Here is an 18,506-nt window from a genome sequence, read left to right on the forward strand (position 1 = left end):
TCTCAGGTAGAAATACAAACATCCCACAGTCTTTACACATCACTGCCTCTGCTCCCTCACCAGCCATACTGCTGCAATCCATTTCAAATTTTTCTTTATCTTGACTTCTCTTTAAATCCCACTACCAACTGCCACTTGAAACTACTTGTGAGTAACTACTCACCTTTCTACAGAACCGCCAAGCTAAGAGCCACAGGCCAAGTGAGCCTTGCAAATTAAAGGCTCAAGCCCCCACCCACCTCTGACTCAACAGCCAGAGCAACTGCAGAGGGTGGGGCCAGCAATTACCCCCAGACAAATAAGCTGTCCTCACTAGCAACAGCTACACAAAAGACACACAAAAGCAATCAGCAACCCCTCTCCAGCAGGCACCAAGCACACACACAGTGACCCACAGCAGCCCTAGGTAATGCTCCCCAGCAGTTGTAGAAAAGCAAATCAAGTCTCACTCACCTTACCAGCAGCTCTGTTCTAGATTCCTCTTACCTTGGGCTTGGGGGGGAGGGGTGGGCGTGCCTGCTGGAGGCAGCAGGAAGGAGGGGGGAGAGCAGGCAGAGGCCTTGAGCAGGTGGAGACAGCTGCTTTCCTGTGCTTTCCATGGGAGCCTTCTGTGCCATTTGCCACGTTTTGGGAGCCTACCCAGGCCTGTCCTCTTCTCCTCGGCAGTCAGCCTCCCATGAGCCCCGGGAACGGAAGACGGTGACGGTGGAGGAGCAGCCCTCTGGGATCTACCACTACAATTACTGCGAGGATGACTCCGCGGGCGGTGACTGCCCCTTTGGGCCCTACCAGGGCCGCCAAACGAGTGCCATCTTTGAGGCCGCCAAGAGGGAGCTGGTCAAGCTGATGAAAATCGAGGTAGAAGAGTGGGATTCCTGCAGAAAGGCCTCCTTGCCAGGGCAGGGCCTTCCTGTCTGGCTTATTTGGGACAGGAGGGGCCGGTTAGAGCAGAGGGGGTCACCTCGTCTTCCCCTCAGCCTTTGCTTCCCCCCCACCCCCCACCGCAGAACCTGGATTCTGCTGCAAGAGCAAGAACTGTCGCTCTTCGTTTTATCTTAGGGAGATGTCTTCACTCCCCCTTTGAGCCACCTCCTCCCCCTCCTAGGTCTCCAGGGCTGTAGAGTCGCCAGAGGGTTTGCCCTGGCAGTGGCCGTGGGCACGGGCTCTGTTTTGCATCTGGTGACAGGCCCAGTGCTGCTCAAGGCCCTCCATTACAGGTCATGCCAGCCTCTGGGAGAGACACTGTCTCCTGTGATTTAAATCAGCTTTCCCCAACCCCGCTGTGACCCTTGGCCATCCCTTCCCGCTCTTTCCACAGGACCCCTCTTTGCTGAATAACCGGGTTCTGCTGCATCACGCCAAGGCTGGGACGGTGATCGCCCGCCAAGGGGACCAGGTAGGGAGGGCAAATGGCGCACAGCTTGGGAGGGGGGGAGGAACTCCAGAGGGCTCCTTTGGAATTAATTTTTTTAAACAAAACATGCTTTGTGAGAAGAAAGCCATGGAGCAACGGGCTGGTCTGTGGCAGCGGCATCAGGGCAAAGACCGCGGCACCTCCGGTGGCTAACGGCATTTATTTGTCATGCACAACAGAAGGGTGGAAGAAAGGATGGTGCTGTTTGGATTCATCGAGACATTCAACATTCTCTCTCCCACAAGTCTGAGTAAGGACAGGGTTTTCCCCACGCATTATAAGTGCTAATAGCTCAACATGATGACTCACCTTTTATAGATACTAATTAATTCATCTGTGTCTTGATAAAGTCTCTGTACTGTTCTAATAGGATAGGTTTAATGTGTTTAATGTCTCACTGAGACACAAGGTGGATTGCACAGCTGTAAGAACAATGCTGTAAAGACCAGTGACCAGCACAGTAAAATGGGATTACACAACTCAAGGACAATTAAATAAAACCATATAATAAATCCCATAAACTGGATTTCACAAGTAGAAAACAGCGATCCAAAAAGCTTCATGTCACAATAAGGTGTCTTGGAATTCTGCCCAAAGAGACGTTGAGTTAACACAATTCTGTTTATGCAACAACCTGTGAAATGCCTACCTGTATCTCTTACGCAATATGTTATTTCAGAAGCTTAATCACAAGTTATAGTTAACAAACATACCAGATCTGTCCCTTCAGGAGAAGAGTCCTGCTGCATCAGACCCAGGGCCCACCCCGTCCGTCTGACCGTCCTGCTCCTAGGAAGGCCACAAGCAGGAGGGCTGCCTGCCCCACGGCCTTCTCCCTCCCTGCTGCTCCCTCCCAGCGGCTGATGTCCAGGACGGAAGGGAGCATCTGTCCCTCAGAGCCAGTGGCCTCTGGCAGTTCCATCCTCTGTGGATTTGTCCCCACCCCTTTCAGAGCCTTCCAAGGTGAGGTCCATACCCACCTCCAGGGGCAGCTGCGAGTCCCACAGTTTCCCTAAGGGCTGCTGTGTGAAGAAGGACTTCCTTTCCTCTTTCCTGGATCTCCTGCCCTTCAGCATCAGGGGGAGACCAGCGCTGAAGAGAAGGACAGCATGAACCGCTCAATCCCACTGAGTGCTCCCTTTCAGCCAGGATTTCTCAGCAGGGCACAGGTCTCTGACTCCCAGCCCACCCCTCTTAAGGAGCCCTCTTAAAAGGAGCCTTTCTAGAACCCCAAATATCCGATGTCTCCTGGATCACCCTGATCCACACTTGGCAACCTGCTCAAAGAACTCCAAAATTTTGGTAAGCAGGAGGACCCTTTGTAGGGGATTTCCCCAGCAGACAATGCAAAAATCACTTTTTAAAAGAAAACAGCAGCCTGGACTGAACATGACTACTATAATGAAGTCAGTAACAGAGGCTGTTACCTCAGACATGAGACTTCAGTGCGAATGGTGGTTGAAGACCAGGCAGACGTTGACCACAGTGGCAAAAGCGGCACGCTGGCATCATGAAGTGGTTCTTTATTTATTTTTATTTATTTATTTATTCGGGATTTTTATCCCGCCCTTCCCACGAATGGCTCAGGGCGGCTTCCAACAGTTAATCAAACATAAAATTTAAACAATTTCAAGTATAAAACAATTAAATATTTAAACAGTTAAAACCTTAAATTTGCCAATGGGAGTAAATCCGGCTGGATTAAAATAGTGCCCTGACTCACCTTCAGGTCAATTCTGACAATTACAGATTTTGAAACAGAAATAAATTGGGAACATATTCTAACAAGAAAGTTATATCTAGTCAGGGAACCCATTTAAAGTGATATTTGGGAAATCTGTTTCACAAATTTATTTTTTTTCCTGTTATTTACAAAATATGTGTCCTGTCTTTCTGCCCAGGTAAGGTGGCTCACAGCAATTCCCCTTGCTTGTCAGGTGGCACCGAAAGGCACATGGGGGTCACATGGGGCCTCGTGCAGGGAGATCTGTGGGCCTCAGAAGGCATTGGGGTTTACAGCCCTACCTTAAATTGAATCCAGAAGCAAGCGGGCAGCCAGGGCAGACATCTGGTTCCCAGCAGGAGGTTTATCTGCTGCATTCTGCACTGCTTGAAGCTTTTGCAGTGACATCACGTCCCATCCCCTGTTGAAAGAGCTTCATGCCCCAAAGGGAGGCATCTGTTGCTGCTTTCTGCTTGGCCCTCACCGTGCTGCTGCCACCTGCACCTCCACGGCCTCTCCCCTGGACAGGCACTAATGAAGCCCCCTCTCTCTTCCTTTCCTCCACCCTGGCTCTACCGGCAGGATGTCAGCCTGCATTTTGTGCTGTGGGGCTGCCTGCACGTTTACCAGCGGATGATTGACAAGGCTGAAGACGTGTGCCTCTTCCTGACTCAGCCGGGGGAGATGGTGGGGCAGCTGGCTGTGCTCACAGGAGAGCCCCTGATCTTCACTATCAAGGCCAACCGAGACTGCACTTTCCTCAAGATCTCCAAGTCTGACTTCTACGAGTGGGTAACAGGCACAGGGTGGCCGTATCTCTCCCACCCCCGCCCGCAATGCTGCTTTTGGCAGCGGCTTGGATCCCAGCCTGTTTCTGCAGCACTGCCCTCCTTGGCAGAGGCTCCCGTGGGGAACACGTTTCTCTCCTGCAGGAGGAGGAAGTGCCCAGCCCTGGAAGGACATGCCGCACCCACAGCACAGGGCTGCAGGGATGGGAGGGAAGGGCTGAGAGGCAAGCCAGAGTTCCCCGGGTGCTCCTCCTCCTCTGACGTGGCCAGCAAAGGCAGAGGGCAGGCGAGAAGCCAGATCCCATCCTGAGCCCCACGTTGGGTGATGTGGCCGGAGAGGTCAGGTTCCTGTGGCCAGCGTCAGGAGCTGAAGGACACTTCTTGAATATCTCTCTTTAATAGCATGGCAGACACCACAAATCCAGGCTCTTCACATTTTAGCCACCTCTCCTGATCTCTCTGAAACAAGGGGCTGGACCAGTGTGGTTAAAACTGGCGCAGCTCTATGAGCAAGCCTCCCCACATAGGTGTCTGGGTGTCCCAGCTCCATAAGGCTCCGGCTTCCAGCAGCATGCTATAAGTGGGCCTCCCTCGGGAGGGGGCAGCTGGCGGGTCATGGCCATTGCTGGGTCTCCACCAGAGGTCTTTGGCCCTCCTTGAAACTGAGCCTGCAGGGGGCTTAATTGGCCCCTTCTGTCCACTGCCGCCACGGAACCAGCAGCCTTGTCCCTTTTGCTCTGCCGCTGACTTTGCTCTGCCTCTCCTAGGATCATGCGTGAGCAACCCAGTGTGGTTCTGAGTGTTGCTCACACTGTTGCAGCCCGCATGTCTCCCTTTGTGCGCCAGATGGACTTTGCGATTGACTGGATGGCCGTGGAAGCCGGGCGGGCCCTGTATAGGTGAGAGAGCTGGCCTTTCAGCCACTTTCCTGTCTCACACGCAGGTTCATATGAACATATGAAGCTGCCTTCGACTGAATCAGACCCTTGGTCCATCAAAGTCAGTCTTGTCTACTAAGACTGGCAGCGGCTCTCCAGGGTCTCCAGCTGAGGTTTTTTACACCTATTTGCCTGGACCCTTTTTTGGAGATGCCAGGGATTGATCCTGGGACCTTCTGCTTACCAAGCAGATGCTCTACCACTGAGCCACCGTCCCTCCCCACCGTTCCCTTTGTCGTTCACCAACAGTGGGGCTTGGGGATTGTCTCCACATGGGAATCTTGGGCCCTTTCTGTGGCTTCATTCACTGATCTTTTGGGGACTTGGCACAGGGGACTAGAGGCAGAACCTTCCGGGCATGAATTCCCAAAGTCGGGGGGGAGCCTCTTCTTAAGTGAGCGGATGATCTTTGCACACACGCCCATGCGGTGTGTCATGTTGTGACTGGTGGCGGCCAGCTGCAGTGGATCGCCCTGCTGGTGCTGATCAGCGTTTCCTCCTCTGTCGTCCCTTTTTCCAGGCAAGGAGACAAGTCTGACTGCACCTACATTGTCCTCAACGGGCGTCTGCGATCGGTGATCCAGAAGGGCAATGGCAAGAAGGAGCTGGTGGGGGAATACGGGCGCGGAGACCTCATTGGCGTGGTGAGTGCCCACACGGGAAGTGGGTGAACGTTGCCATGGTTGCTTGTTTGTTTGGCTGCTGCTTTGAGATTCAAGGTGGATCTTTGTGCAGGAACTGAGTGTTCTTGCATCCCCCTGCTGTCTCTTGCCAGTGTCTTCTATAGAATTTTGTACTGCCTTAGAACACCATCCTCAAATAAAGATCAACATCTTTAAGAACGTAAGAGCAGCCATGTTGGATCAGGTCAATGGCCCCTCCACTCCAACACTGTCACACAGTGACCAAATAACCCAGGCGCCATCAGGAGGACCACCAGTGGGGCCAGAACACTAGAAGCCCTCCCACTGTTTTCCCCCCAAGCACCAAGAATACAGAGCATCCCCTCCCCAGACATAAGAACATAAGAGAAGCCATGTTGGATCAGGCCAATGGCCCCTCCAGTCCAACACTCTGTGTCACATAAGAACATAAGAGCAGCCATGTTGGATCAGGTCAATGGCCCCTCCACTCCAACACTGTCACACAGTGTCCAAATAACCCAGGCGCCATCAGGAGGACCACCAGTGGGGCCAGGACACTAGAAGCCCTCCCACTGTTTTCCCCCCAAGCACCAAGAATACAGAGCATCCCTGCCCCAGACATAAGACATAAGAGAAGCCATGTTGGATCAGGCCAATGGCCCCTCCAGTCCAACACTCTGTGGCACACAGTGGCCAAAAAACCCCAAGTGCCATCAGCAGGTCCACCAGTGGGCCCAGGACCACTGTGGCCCCCCACCCCAAGCACCAAGAATACAGAGCATCACTGCCCCAGATGGAGAGTTCCAACAGTACACTGTGGCTAATAGCCACTGATGGACCTCTGCTCCAGATGTTGTTCCAATCCCCTCTTGAAGATTTCTGTGCTTCCAGTGCCACCTCCTGTGGCAGTGAATTCCATGTGTTAATTTACGATGGAAGTAATGTGAGTGAATTGTTTTGATTTTGCTGGTTGTGAGCCACCCTGAGCCTGCTTCGGCGGGGAGGACGGGATATAAATCTAATAAACCTTAACCTTAAACCTTAATCACCCTTTGGGTGAAGAAGTACTTCCTTCTATCAGTTCTAACTAGGCTGCTCAGCAATTTCATCAAATGCCCACGAGTTCTTGTATTGTGAGAAAGGGAAAAAAGTACCTCTTTCTCTACTTTCTCCATCCCATGCATAATCTTGTAAACCTCTATCATGTCACCCTGCAGTCAATGTTTCTCCAAGCTAAAGAGCCTCAAGGATTTTAACTTTTCTTCATAGGGAAAGTGTCCCAACCCTTTAATTGTTCCAGTTGCCTTTTTCTGAACTTTTTTTCAGATGACCAGAATTGTACACAGTATTCCAAAAAGTCTGTGTTTGACAAATTTATTTGGGGTGACAAGAAGCAAAGGTTTCATGGGGAAATTGTGCAAGCGCCACGTGTGAGAGCCGTTCTTTTGTTTTCTTTTTTTTAAAAGGGTTTTTTTGGGGTGGATAAAGAGGGACCAAATAGATGTTGTTTACTTTGACTTTTAGAAAACTTTTGATAAAGTTCCTCATCAAAGGCTCCTTAGTAAGCTTGAGAGTCATGGGGTAAAAGGACAGGTCCTCTTGTGGATCAAAAACTGGCTAATTAATAGGAAGCAGAGAGTGAGTATAAATGGGCAGTCTTCACAGTGGAGGACGGTAAGCAGTGGGGTGGCGCAGGGCTCAGTACTGGGTCCCGTGCTCTTTAACTTGTTCATTAGTGATTTGGAGTTGGGAGTGAGCAGTGAAGTGGCCAAGTTTGCGGATGACACTAAATTGTTCAGGGTGGTGAGAACCAGAGAGGATTGTGAGGCACTCCAAAGAGATCTGTCAAGACTGGGCAAGTGGCCGTCAACGTGGCAAATGAGGTTCAACGTGGCCAAGTCAAAGTAATGCACATTGGGGCCAAAAATCCTAACTATAAATACATTGATGGGGTGTGAACTGGCAGAGACTGACCAAGAGAGAGAGATCTTGGGGTCGTGGTAGATAACTCACTGAAAATGTCGAGAGAGTGTGCGACTGCAATAAAAAAAGGCCAACGCCATGCTGGGAATTATTAGGAAGGGAATTGAAAACAAATCAGCCAGTATCATAAAGCTGTGGCTGATCTGCAAGAGTAATCAAATGTATCATTTTAAAAATATTTGTCATTTGACAGCCTGCAAATAAGCCTGTTTGATCTAACAGGTGTGTACGTTGGCATGTGTATGTGCGTGTGTGTGTTTCACCACCAACTCACAGCTGACCAGTGATCTTGCAGGCAAGAGAAGCTGCTCAGAGGTGGTCTGCTATTCCCTGCCCTCCCCCCCCCCCACATGCTGTAACCTGGGACTCCCTCGGCTTCCCCCTGCTTAGTTTCTGGGGGCTGGTGAGAGTGGGCTAACCTGAGCGAGTTCAACATTAACAACATTTTACAATCCATATTAAGCAAAAAGCTCTACCAATATGGAGGCAGCCTGGAAACATCCGTCCCTATTTTTGGAATTAGTTACGTGGGCATCTGACTGTGTAACTCTGTCTCTGAGGGCACAAAAGAGTACAGTTTCAATAGGTATGGAGGGGAGCTTGCAATTATTAGATTTTTGACTGCTAATTAACTTCTTCCATTTGAGTTGGCTTTTCTAAAAGCCAGCAATGTTCATTTGTGATATGAGGGACCTGCATCTGTGAAAAAAGATAGAAATCTTGTCCTTCTCAACTGGTTCTACAGCATACAAATCAGGAAAATGCCTCCTAAATTCTTCTGTTATTAATTGTGCTGAGTTTAATCTACCTACTTAATTCTTTACTTAATTCTTTACAAACAGCAGAAGTTATAATCCACTATTTACCTGCAAAAAAATTGACCAACAATTTTTCAGGTTATCAAAGATTTCAGGTTTTCATGGCTGGTAACATCATTAGGGTTTGTAGAATCTTTCGGGCTCAAGTGCCGTGTTCTACTGGAGAAAGCTTTCCTTCCAGACGTTTCGTTCTCAGCTGCGGAGAACATCCTCAGTGGCGTTGCAGCCGGAGCAGGCGCTCTGACCTTCTTGGCTGCTGTGCATTGAGTGGGGCCAGGGCTGCTGGAGAGCTGCTATTTCTAGGCTGGAGGGGGTGTGATGAAAGGGCAATTGGTTTGTGGATGTGCCCATTGTTTGGTGGGGCTTCCTGGAAGGGTAGTGATAAGGAAACTGGCTGTTGAATGTGAACATTGTTCTGTGTTAATTGCTGGGAGCGTTGGAAGGGGTGTGAAGATAAGGAAGATGGTTGTTGACTGTGCTGATTGTTCTGTGTAATGTGCTGGTTGTTCTGTGACTTTCTGCAATTTATAGTCTGTAGGGTGTTTTGCAGAGCTGGGTACCAAGATTGGTGGATGAAAATGCCTTCTTCCTTTCTGTTAAAATGGTGCTGGTGTTTGTAAATCTCAATAGCTTCTCTGTTCAGGCGGGTATGATAATGTGAGACCATAGAAAGGACTTCAGTTCTTTCAAAGTGAATGACGTGGTCTCCTTCTTGAAGTGCATGTTCAGCTACAGCTGATTTTTCTGGCTGAAACAAGCGACAGTGTCTCTTGTGTTCGGTGAGGCGGGTGTTGATACTGCGTTGGGTAGTGCCAATGTAGACTGCACCACAGGAGCAGGGTATTTCGTAGACTCCAGGGGTTGAAAGTGGATCTCTCATATCTTTGGCCGAGCGCAGCAAGTGGCAGATCTGTTGTGTGGGCTTGAAGACTCTGTCAACATTGTGGCGTTTGAGAATTTTGCCAATGCAGTCGGTGACAGATTTTATGTAGGGCAGGAAGGCTGTACCCACATTTGTGTGTGGCTCGGGATTTGGTGTGGATGGTCTCCTGGGATGGAAGGCTCTTCTAATTTCTTGTTGAGAGTATCCATTGGCCTGCAGTGACTGGTTGAGGTGGTGTAGTTCCTGCTGGAGTTGGCTTGGTTCACAGATGCGTGATGCACGGTGGATGAGGGTTTTTACAACTGTACGTTTTTGGCGAGCATAATGATTGGAATTCTTATTTAGATAGCGATCGGTGTGTGTGGGTTTCCTGAATACAGTGTGGCCGAGTTTTCCGTCATCTTTCCTGGTAATGAGGACGTCAAGAAAGGCAAGTTGACCATCGTTTTCTTTCTCCACGGTGAACTGGATACGAGGATGGACTGAATTCAGATGAAGGAGAAAGTTATTCAAAGCAGCCTCTCCATGACTCCAGATGGCAAAAACATCATCCACATATCGGAGCCAGCAACGTGGTTTTAGGAGAGCAGATCTTAGTGCTGTATCTTCGAAGGTTTCCATGTAAAAGTTAGCGATGACAGGGCTAAGGGGGCTTCCCATGGCAACTCCATCGATCTGTTCATAAAAGTTATTGTTCCATTGGAAGTAGGTAGTGGTGAGCACGTGGTGGAATAGGGCAGTGATGTCAGGAAAGATGTGTTGAAGTTGAACAAGGGTTTCTTTGACGGGAACCATAGTGAACAACGAGATGACATCGAAGCTTACTAAAAGATCGCTGGGTTGGAGTTTTAGGGGTTTGATTTTTTCCAAAAAATGTGATGAGTCCCTGATGTAAGAGGTAGTGTTGCCCACAAGGGGTTGAAAAAGGCCAGTCAAGTGTTTGGCTATGGCGTAGGTAGGTGAGCCAATGGCGTTGACTATCGGTCGAAGAGGAACATTGGGTTTGTGGATCTTAGGGAGGCCATACAGTCTGGGGGGCAGAGCTTCAGACTTTTTTCAGGTTCCTTCCCATATTTGAATAGGTTCTGTTTCCCTTTCAAAAGCATTTAGAAGCTAAATCAGTGTTTCTCAACTTAACCTTATTTCGCAGTGCTTCTGAATGTATTATCTTTGGCTCAGAAATCTGTCTTTTATCTGTTTTTCCCCATTTGATTAATCCATTGAATCTGGTGGAGTTTTGAATCCATTGAATCCCCATTTGATTAATCCATTGAATCTGGTGGAGTTTTGAATCCATTGAATATGGGAGGAGATGGTGGCTCAGTAATAGAGCATTGAAGGTCCCAGGTCCAATCCCCGGCATCTCCAACTCAAAAGGGTCCAGGCAAATAGGCATGAGAAACCTCAGTTTCTCTGAGTAGACAATACTGACTTTGATGGATCCAGGGGGGTCTGATTCAGTAGAAGGCAGCTTCATATATGTTCTTCATATGTTGTTACTCTAAAGACAATAACCCTGTTGTGAATCCTCTTCTTCACCTAGAACATTTTGCTTCCTACCTCTCCAGACCTGCTTGAGATTGTTCACAACAATAAAACCAAACCAAGCAAATGGACAATAAAATGCCAAACGCAAATCATACTAATCAAATGTAAATAATGCAATCCAAGTCAAGGTATGGCTGACCATTGCACTGTCGAGTGGGACCAGGCCCTCTTGCGATTTGGATGTGATGCCTCCATTGATACACCTCAAGGTGGCGTTAGATTGCTTAGTATGTGGTATGTAGTCTACTCTTCTGGCCATATTGTTTTTCATTGCACTGTCCACCTCTGTTCTCAGTAAGAAAGGACTAGAAATGAAGTAGATTTTAAAGTCATGCTCTGTTTTGGGCCTGGGCCTTCACTTTTGAGGAGCTCCTGCCAGGGCCTCTCTCTGAGGAGATCAGGGCTTCTGAACCCGTGACTGTCCCTTCTTCAGGTAGAGGCCTTGACCCGCCAAGCCCGAGCCACCACAGTCCATGCAGTGCGGGACACGGAGCTGGCCAAGCTGCCAGAAGGGACCCTCAACAACATCAAGCGGCGATACCCACAGGTGGGTGGTCAGGCAGACACAAACTTCTTTGCATACAGAGAGAGGTCACCCTGGCAAACAGCAGCAGCAGATCAGAAGAGAACTGAGAGCCTGATCTGTCTTCAGTCTGCTCCTGGGCTCCCTTGTGTGGCCAGATCCTGGTCTCTTCCCTTCTGCCCTTTGGCTCTGACACCTACTTCTCCTTTACCCAGGTTGTGACCCGTCTCATCCACCTGCTGAGCCAGAAGATCCTGGGGAACTTGCAGCAGTTGCGTGGCCCTTTCCGAGGTGGGCGTGTTGGCCTTGAGGCTGGCATTCAGCTGCTCCAGAGCGCCACAAGTGCATTGTGTCCCAGTGGGGGGGGGCTGCTCTGGTGCATGGTGTGCCATGTCCCTGCAGGACCTTGGACTTCAGAGGTGTGACCTCTGTGTGTCTCTCTCTGTCTGTCTGTCTGTCTGTCTCGCAGGGCCCGGCCTCAGCGTGGCCTCCAGCTCAGAGCTGACTAACCCGGCCAGCAACCTGTCCACAGTGGCTGTCCTGCCTGTGTGTGAGGATGTGCCCATGGCTGCATTCACCCTGGAACTCAAGCATGCCCTGAACGCCATTGGTAAGTTCTGCTACTGCTTGCTTGTCCTCCTCTTCTTCTTTTGCAGCTTTGTGCTTGAAAAACAAGTTGTTCCTTCAGTTGGGGACATTCTGTTAAAAACAGAAGAGAAAAATAACATTGAAAGAGATCAAGAAGAGAGTGCATTAGCACAGAATTAAAAAATTAGCCACAAATGCAAGAAAAAATTAGGTAACACAGAGAATGATTACTTCAACACGAAGGCTCCTCATGTTTGTCCCATAAAGTGTAAAAATAGCATTTTCCATGTAGACTAGCTATAGTTCAAAAAATGTGCATGCCAGCAGTGCATAATGATATGGGTTCCAGATTATAAATTTGGTGTCGTGGTTGAGAGCGGCAGACTCTGCTCTGGAGAACTGGGCCCCGTTCCCCCTGGGTCGCTCACGGGGATAGCTCTCCCCTTAGAGGAGCCAGAGAAGAGCTACAGCTTCAGCAGCCACAGAGTTCCTCTGGGGATCTCCTGGCTATTCCAAACACAATCCCGTACGATGGTTTCAGTTTTACCAAGTGATAATTTATACCTGGATTGGACCAGAGAACAAAACTGAAGTGCAATGGCGCCTTAAAGACAAAAAAAAGTTATTGTCGCCTAAAGCTTTTGGGCATTTCTTCAGGGCAATGGGAAGAAAGGAAATTGTGTCCCTCCCATTTATCCAGAAAATGGCAAAGGTGTGTGTTGGAGGGGGTGGGGAGGAGTTCAGCCAGAGAGGTGGTTCAGCCAGCCAGTGGTCAGGCAAGGTGGACGTGATCCTTGGCCCTCTTCTCCCCTCCCGGGGAAGGCAGGCCGGAGGGGCACAGCAGGTGCAGCCAAATAAAGGGGGAAATGGGGAGAAGGGCTCTCTCCTGGGAGGGAGATTGCTCCAGAGGGCAGCAGTGTTCCCTCTAAGCTCAGTTAGTGTGAGCTAGCTCACAGATTTTTAGCCTCCAGCTCACACATTTTTGTCTTAGCTCAGAAGAAATGGCCCCAGAGCACAGGAATTGATGCAGGAGCTCACCACTTTCATGCCAGGAGCTCACAAAGTAGAATTTTGCTCACAAGGCTATGCAGCTGAGAGGGAACATTGGAGGGCAGCCATGTCAGTCTGCAGGCGAAGAGCTGGACTCGCGTCCAGTCAGTAGCACAAGATTTCCAAGGAGTTCTGGAGAGTCGTCTGCGCTGTCTGGCAGAGGGAGGGAGGGAGGGAGAGCTTTGACCCTCGAGCGCTTCTTCCCGGGAAGGCTTGCTGGTCTGCAGGGTGCTGCTGCCGGACTCCGCTCCTGCTCTCTTCCCTTGAGTTGTGCTCCCCTGACGTCTGCTGCTCTTTCAGCCTCACCTGCTTCAGCAGGGCCGGTTTTGTTTTGGTTCCACAGGCCCAACCCTCTTGCTCACCAGTGACATCATTCGAGCCCGGCTGGGGGCCTCCGCCCTGGACAGGTACTCTCTGTGTGAGTGTGGGAATGCATGTGAGCATGCGAGGCCTGCCTCCAGGCAGGGAAGCCTGGAGATCCAGGTGTTCTCCAGATGCTTAGCCTCATCTGCAGGGGAAAGCTGGAAGACTCTCTAGATTGCAGGTTGGAGGGTCTCCACATTTATCATCCTTAGTGTTGTGGATTTTTTAAAAATCCATGTTCTAAAAGTCAGGTTCAGTCACCCAAAGGAATTATGCTTCCTAAGCACAATTAAGCAAAACCTGTTCCCTTGTGCTGCTTGGCCTCAGGTGTATGTGTGTTGTGTCCCCCTCTGTATGCCAACAACAGGTTTTAATTCAAAGAACAGGGGTGGGGCAGAAGGTGGCAGGCAGGCTCAGGGGCTGGGCTGGGCTCCAGGTGGGCAGGGCGTGAGCCCCAAAGCTTCATCTAGAGTCAAGACAGCCACCATTTCCCTCCCTGTCCCCAGTAGCCGAGGGTTGCCAAGTCCAATTCAAGAAATATCTGGGGACTTTGAGGTGGAGCCAGGGGGCACTGGGGGCAGAGCCAGGAACAAGGGTGTGAGAAGCATAAATGAGCTCCAAGGGAGTTCTGACCATCACATTTAAAGGAACAGCACACCTTTTTAAATGTCTTCTTTCCATAGGAAATAATGAAGGATAGGGGCACCTTCTTTGGGGGCTCATAGAATTGGACCCCCTGGTCTGATCATTTTGAAACTTGGGGGGTACTTTGGGGAGAGGCACTAAATACTATACTGAAAATTTGGTGCCTCTACCTCAAACAACAGCTCCCCCAGAGCCCCCCAAACCTCCCCCATTATACCCTATGAGAATTGATCTCCACATAGGGAATAATGAAGTGCTCAGCAGACGTTTCCCTCCCCACCACACCCCATTTCTGGCAAGTCTGAAGCAGGGGATTGGCATCTCTACTCATGAGTTGCAGCCAACTTCTTCAAAGTAACGCAGACACCCCATCCCAAGAGGAAGCCTTTCAATCAGAGACTGAAGCCTCCAGAGGTGGAAAGTCACATGGTGGCTTTGGGGGCGGGGCTTCCCCCTGCCGGCCAGCTGACTGGGGGTGGGAAGGAGCCTGGGAAAGCGGAAGAACCCCCGCTGGGACCTGGGGATTGGCAAGCCTAGTGTAACCTTTCCTGAGTTTGCTGCCACCACTCACTGAATGTGTCACTGCTGTCTTAGAGGGACAGTGAGACCCCTCTGGCTGAATCTCCTTGTTTGGAGATGAAAACTACAATCTTTGGGGTGGCCCTGGAGAGCTGGCAACCCAAAAAGGCCTCTCCTTTCCCTTCCCTTCCCAGGGTTCCCTTTCCTTTCTTGGTAACGTGCAGAGCAGGGGAGACTAAAAGGTCAGAGCACAACTCCAGTAGTTAATTCCAAAAATATAAGAATTTATTCAAACTATATACATTATAAACAGGGAACACGCATATTGATTGAGTAAGGCACACTACAAGGGAAAGCTTATACTGGGGACCCACAGGACACGAATAAACCAGAAGAGAAACGCAATCCTCTACCCCTGCAGACTTCACTAACTACCTCTCTCCCTGGGAGGTTGCAGTGCAGGACAGATCTCTTCTCTACCAGGCTCCAGCTCTCCTTCACCTCTCTCTCTCTCTAGAGAAGGCAGGGAAACCTCCAGTCTGCCCAGACTGGTTGCAGCTGAATGCCTTGGGGTTGCAGCTCTGCCCTCTGTGGCCCGTTCACCCTTCACAGGAGTCTCTCCCACTCTCAGTAGAACAAAGACTGCCTGCTTGGGTAGGATTCTATACAGAGGTCGCCCCGCCCCTTGGGGAAGTTCTCCTCCCCCCTTCCCCACCCTGCACTTTTCAGGCCCAAGGTCACAGGAAGAGGACACTTTGAACAATAAACTACCAATAGCAGCCATTTGAAAACCAGCCAACTGCCAGCACTTTTGTTACAAGATTCATGGAGGATAAGTCCATTAATGGCTACTAGCCCTGGTGACTGAGGGATCCTCCACACTCAGAGGCACTAAGCCTCAATCCCAGAGCCAGGAGCCTACATCAGGGGAAGGCCTCAGCCTCTCTGCCCCATTGTTAGCTGTCTAGAAGAACTGTGTGGCTACTTTGTGAGACAGGAGGCTGGACTAGATGGGCCCTCCCTGGTCTGATCCTGCAGGGCTCTTCTGATGTTCTTCTCAGGGGAAGGCCTCAGCCTCTCTGCCCTGTTGCTGGCCCTCCAGAGGAACTGGTATCACTGTGTGAGGCAGGATGCTGGACTAGATGGACCCTCACTGGTCTGATCCAGCAGGGCTCTTGTGATGTTCTTCTCAGGGGAAGGCCTCAGCCTCTGCCCTGTTCTTGGCCCTCCAGAAGAACTGGTATCACTGTGTGAGGCAGGAGGCTGGACTAGATGGACCCTCCCTGGTCTGATCCAGTAGGGCTCTTCTGATGTGCTTATGAAGGCCTCAGCCTCTCTGCCCTGTTGCTGGCCCTCCAGAGGAACTGATTGGCCACTGTGTGAGACAGGAGGCTGGACTAGATGGACCCTCCTTGGTCTGATCCAACAGGGCTCTTCTGATGTTCCTCTCAGGGGAAGGCCTCGGCCTCTCTGCCCTGTTGTTGGCCCTCCAGAGGAACTGGTTGGCCACTGTGTGAGACAGGAGGCTGGACTAGATGGACCCTCACTGGTCTGACCCAGCAGAGCTCTTCTGATGTTCTTAGGAAGGCCTTGGTCTCTCTGCCCTGTTGTTGGCCCTCCAGAGGATCTGGGTAGCCCCTGTGTGAGACAGGAGGCTGGACTAGATGGACCCTCACTAGTCTAATCTAGCAAGGCTCTTCTGATGTTCCTCTCAGGAGAAGGCCTCGGCCTCTCTGCCCTGTTGTTGGCCCTCCAGAGGATCTGGTTGGCCACTGTGATGGTGGCCATTGCTACCTGAATCAGCAGGGAAGAAAGAGAATGCAAGTGTGCTTCACTCTTCTCTTAATGCCCCCCTCCCACCTCTGCCTCCGGGTGCTGGTGGGTACGGTCAAGTGAGGAGACCAGCTTCCTTCTGTTCTTCCTTCAGCATCCATGAATATCGTCTCTCTGGCTGGCTGGCCCAGCAAGAAGACATCCACCGCATTGTCTTATACCAGACAGACTACACCCTGACACCCTGGACCGTGCGCTGCATCCGCCAAGCCGACTGCATCCTCATTGTGGGCCTGGGGGACCAGGAGCCCATGTTGGGGGAGGTAAAGACAAGAAGGAAGTCGGCTGGGGGGTGGGGGGTGGAATCAGGTTCTCCTCCTCCTTGTGGCAGGTGTTGGGTGGAGCTCAGGAGGGGATTTCCATGCTTCTGCTTTGGAGCCACTGGAGTGGATGTTGCTGTGTTTGTCTTAAGGCCCAAAAGAAGGAAGCCAGTCCTGCTTTTTCCAGTGCACCAGCAGGCCCTGCCTCCTCCCAGAGGACGAGGCCGTGGTTCAGTGGCGGGGCACCTATGTGGTGTACTGAGGGTCCCTGCATCTCCGCTGGAAGGAGTCTGGTGTCATGGCAGGCATGGTTCCAGCAGGCCACCCGGTGTCTCCTGAGAGCAGGAATTCGCAACAAGAGAAGGACATTTTTAAACAGGAGAGCTTCTGGGAATTTCCTCCCAGATGTAAGGCTGCAATATCCCACCCAGAATTTCCACGTACAGATGTGTGGGTGACTTGCCTGCCTGCGTGTGGCAGAGTGAAGGCTGCAAGTTCACTTCCTGCCTGGTGTTTTGCTCAGCTGGAGCAGATGCTGGAGAACACGGCCGTGCGCGCCCTGAAGCAGCTGATCCTTCTACACCGTGAAGACGGGCCCAGCCCGGCCCGCACCGTGGAATGGCTCAACATGCGCAGCTGGTGCTCAGGGCATCTGCACATCAAGTGTCCACGGCGGGTCTTTTCACGGCGCAGTCCAAATAAGCTGGTACCAAGACACCTGGTTCTGTTTTCACCTATGCCTCTCCCTCCATTTCTGTGCAACCCAAGAGCCCCAAACCATTGGCCCGACTTCTCTCCTTTACTTCATCTTGGTCTCCTTTGTTCCCTGCTTGAGCTCTCCCTCCTCCAGGCACCCTTCCTCCCTGTCCTTGTAGCCTCAGTCAACCTGACACAGTGTCATCCCCCCTCCCCTCTTCCCACTCCCCCGGCCACTCCAAACCTCCCTTACACTTTGGCTTCCGTCTCTCCGATGGAAAAGGCTGAAGGGACGCAGGAAGTGGGCGGGAGGGTTAGCGGATGGAAAAGTTGATTCACTGAAGCAGAACTAAGATGAGATGAGATGAGCTTTCCAACAGTTCCCTTCCGGGGACTATGGGAGGAGCCATAATGATGTTTCCAAGCCAGAAATAATACTGTGACTGACACTAGAGCGTTGCCCCGTTCTGCATCAAGTATCCTGACTTCAGTAGGTGGGTTCTGTACTGGGGACGACTGGCCCAGAAAGAGATCTTGGGGTCATGGAGGCAGCTCTGTGAAGATGCCAAGTCCACAGACGAAGGGTCAGTTCCTGCCGGGGACCCTCAGGAAAGGACTTGAGGGAAAAAGGGCTAGGGTCGTCACGTGCTTGTACAACCATGTCCAGTCTGGTGGCTCTGGGAAAGGACCCAGAAGGGAGGACAACCCGTAGGATGATTTTGCATAACCTCCTCTAAAAGGAAAGGCTGAAGATGACTTCAGTCTTTTCTGTTTTGAAAAAAGGCAACTAAAGGGTGTCAAGCATGCGGGTTCAATGATGAGTCGAGGTTGATACAAAGACTACATTTATTGGCAGACCAATACGTTGGCTCAAGCCGTTGCTTGAGAAGAATGAAACCAATACATTGATACACAATTTTTAAGATACACTTCAAAGGGATTCCTACGGGGAGGGGAAGCAGGGGAGCGTTCTCACATAGAATATCAAGACTACATACATTCCCAGGGCGTTATCAGGCATTCGACCTTGCATTGCCCAGATGGCTCATCCTCCCGTAGAAGGATTCATGGGAAGGTGCTGATTGCTTTGTTCTCTCTAATTAACAGTCAAAGCAAAGAAGAGCCAGGAAAGAATAATAAACTAACAACATTTGGTTCTCTGGGATCTTACCCAGGCCTGCTTTTGTCAGGCCATAAACCCATCAGTTATTGATCAGAATTAGCCATGCTTGACAAAGGGGGTAGACCCTGGTAAAAGTGTCTAAACGCAGACCTGAGGGAGAGAAGGTG

The 18,506-nt window shown here is 50.7% G+C and overlaps 1 protein-coding gene across 4 annotated transcripts in view; it reads left to right on the plus strand.

Moving 5' to 3' along the window:
• PNPLA6 (patatin like phospholipase domain containing 6) overlaps window positions 1-18,506 on the plus strand; it is a 72,917-nt gene that overhangs the window by 22,130 nt on the left and 32,281 nt on the right. For all 4 annotated transcript variants that reach the window (XM_060263799.1, XM_060263800.1, XM_060263801.1 and 1 more), the window contains exons 12-22: window positions 667-858; window positions 1,319-1,396; window positions 3,720-3,925; window positions 4,693-4,824; window positions 5,384-5,507; window positions 11,173-11,286; window positions 11,478-11,553; window positions 11,732-11,872; window positions 13,244-13,307; window positions 16,355-16,523; window positions 17,044-17,226. In XM_060263799.1, the coding sequence (XP_060119782.1) occupies window positions 667-858; window positions 1,319-1,396; window positions 3,720-3,925; window positions 4,693-4,824; window positions 5,384-5,507; window positions 11,173-11,286; window positions 11,478-11,553; window positions 11,732-11,872; window positions 13,244-13,307; window positions 16,355-16,523; window positions 17,044-17,226 (1,479 nt within the window). The remainder of the gene's footprint in view (window positions 1-666; window positions 859-1,318; window positions 1,397-3,719; window positions 3,926-4,692; window positions 4,825-5,383; window positions 5,508-11,172; window positions 11,287-11,477; window positions 11,554-11,731; window positions 11,873-13,243; window positions 13,308-16,354; window positions 16,524-17,043; window positions 17,227-18,506) is intronic.

This window comes from Heteronotia binoei, unplaced genomic scaffold (assembly GCF_032191835.1).
Source record: "Heteronotia binoei isolate CCM8104 ecotype False Entrance Well unplaced genomic scaffold, APGP_CSIRO_Hbin_v1 ptg000890l, whole genome shotgun sequence".
NCBI lineage: Eukaryota > Metazoa > Chordata > Lepidosauria > Squamata > Gekkonidae > Heteronotia > Heteronotia binoei.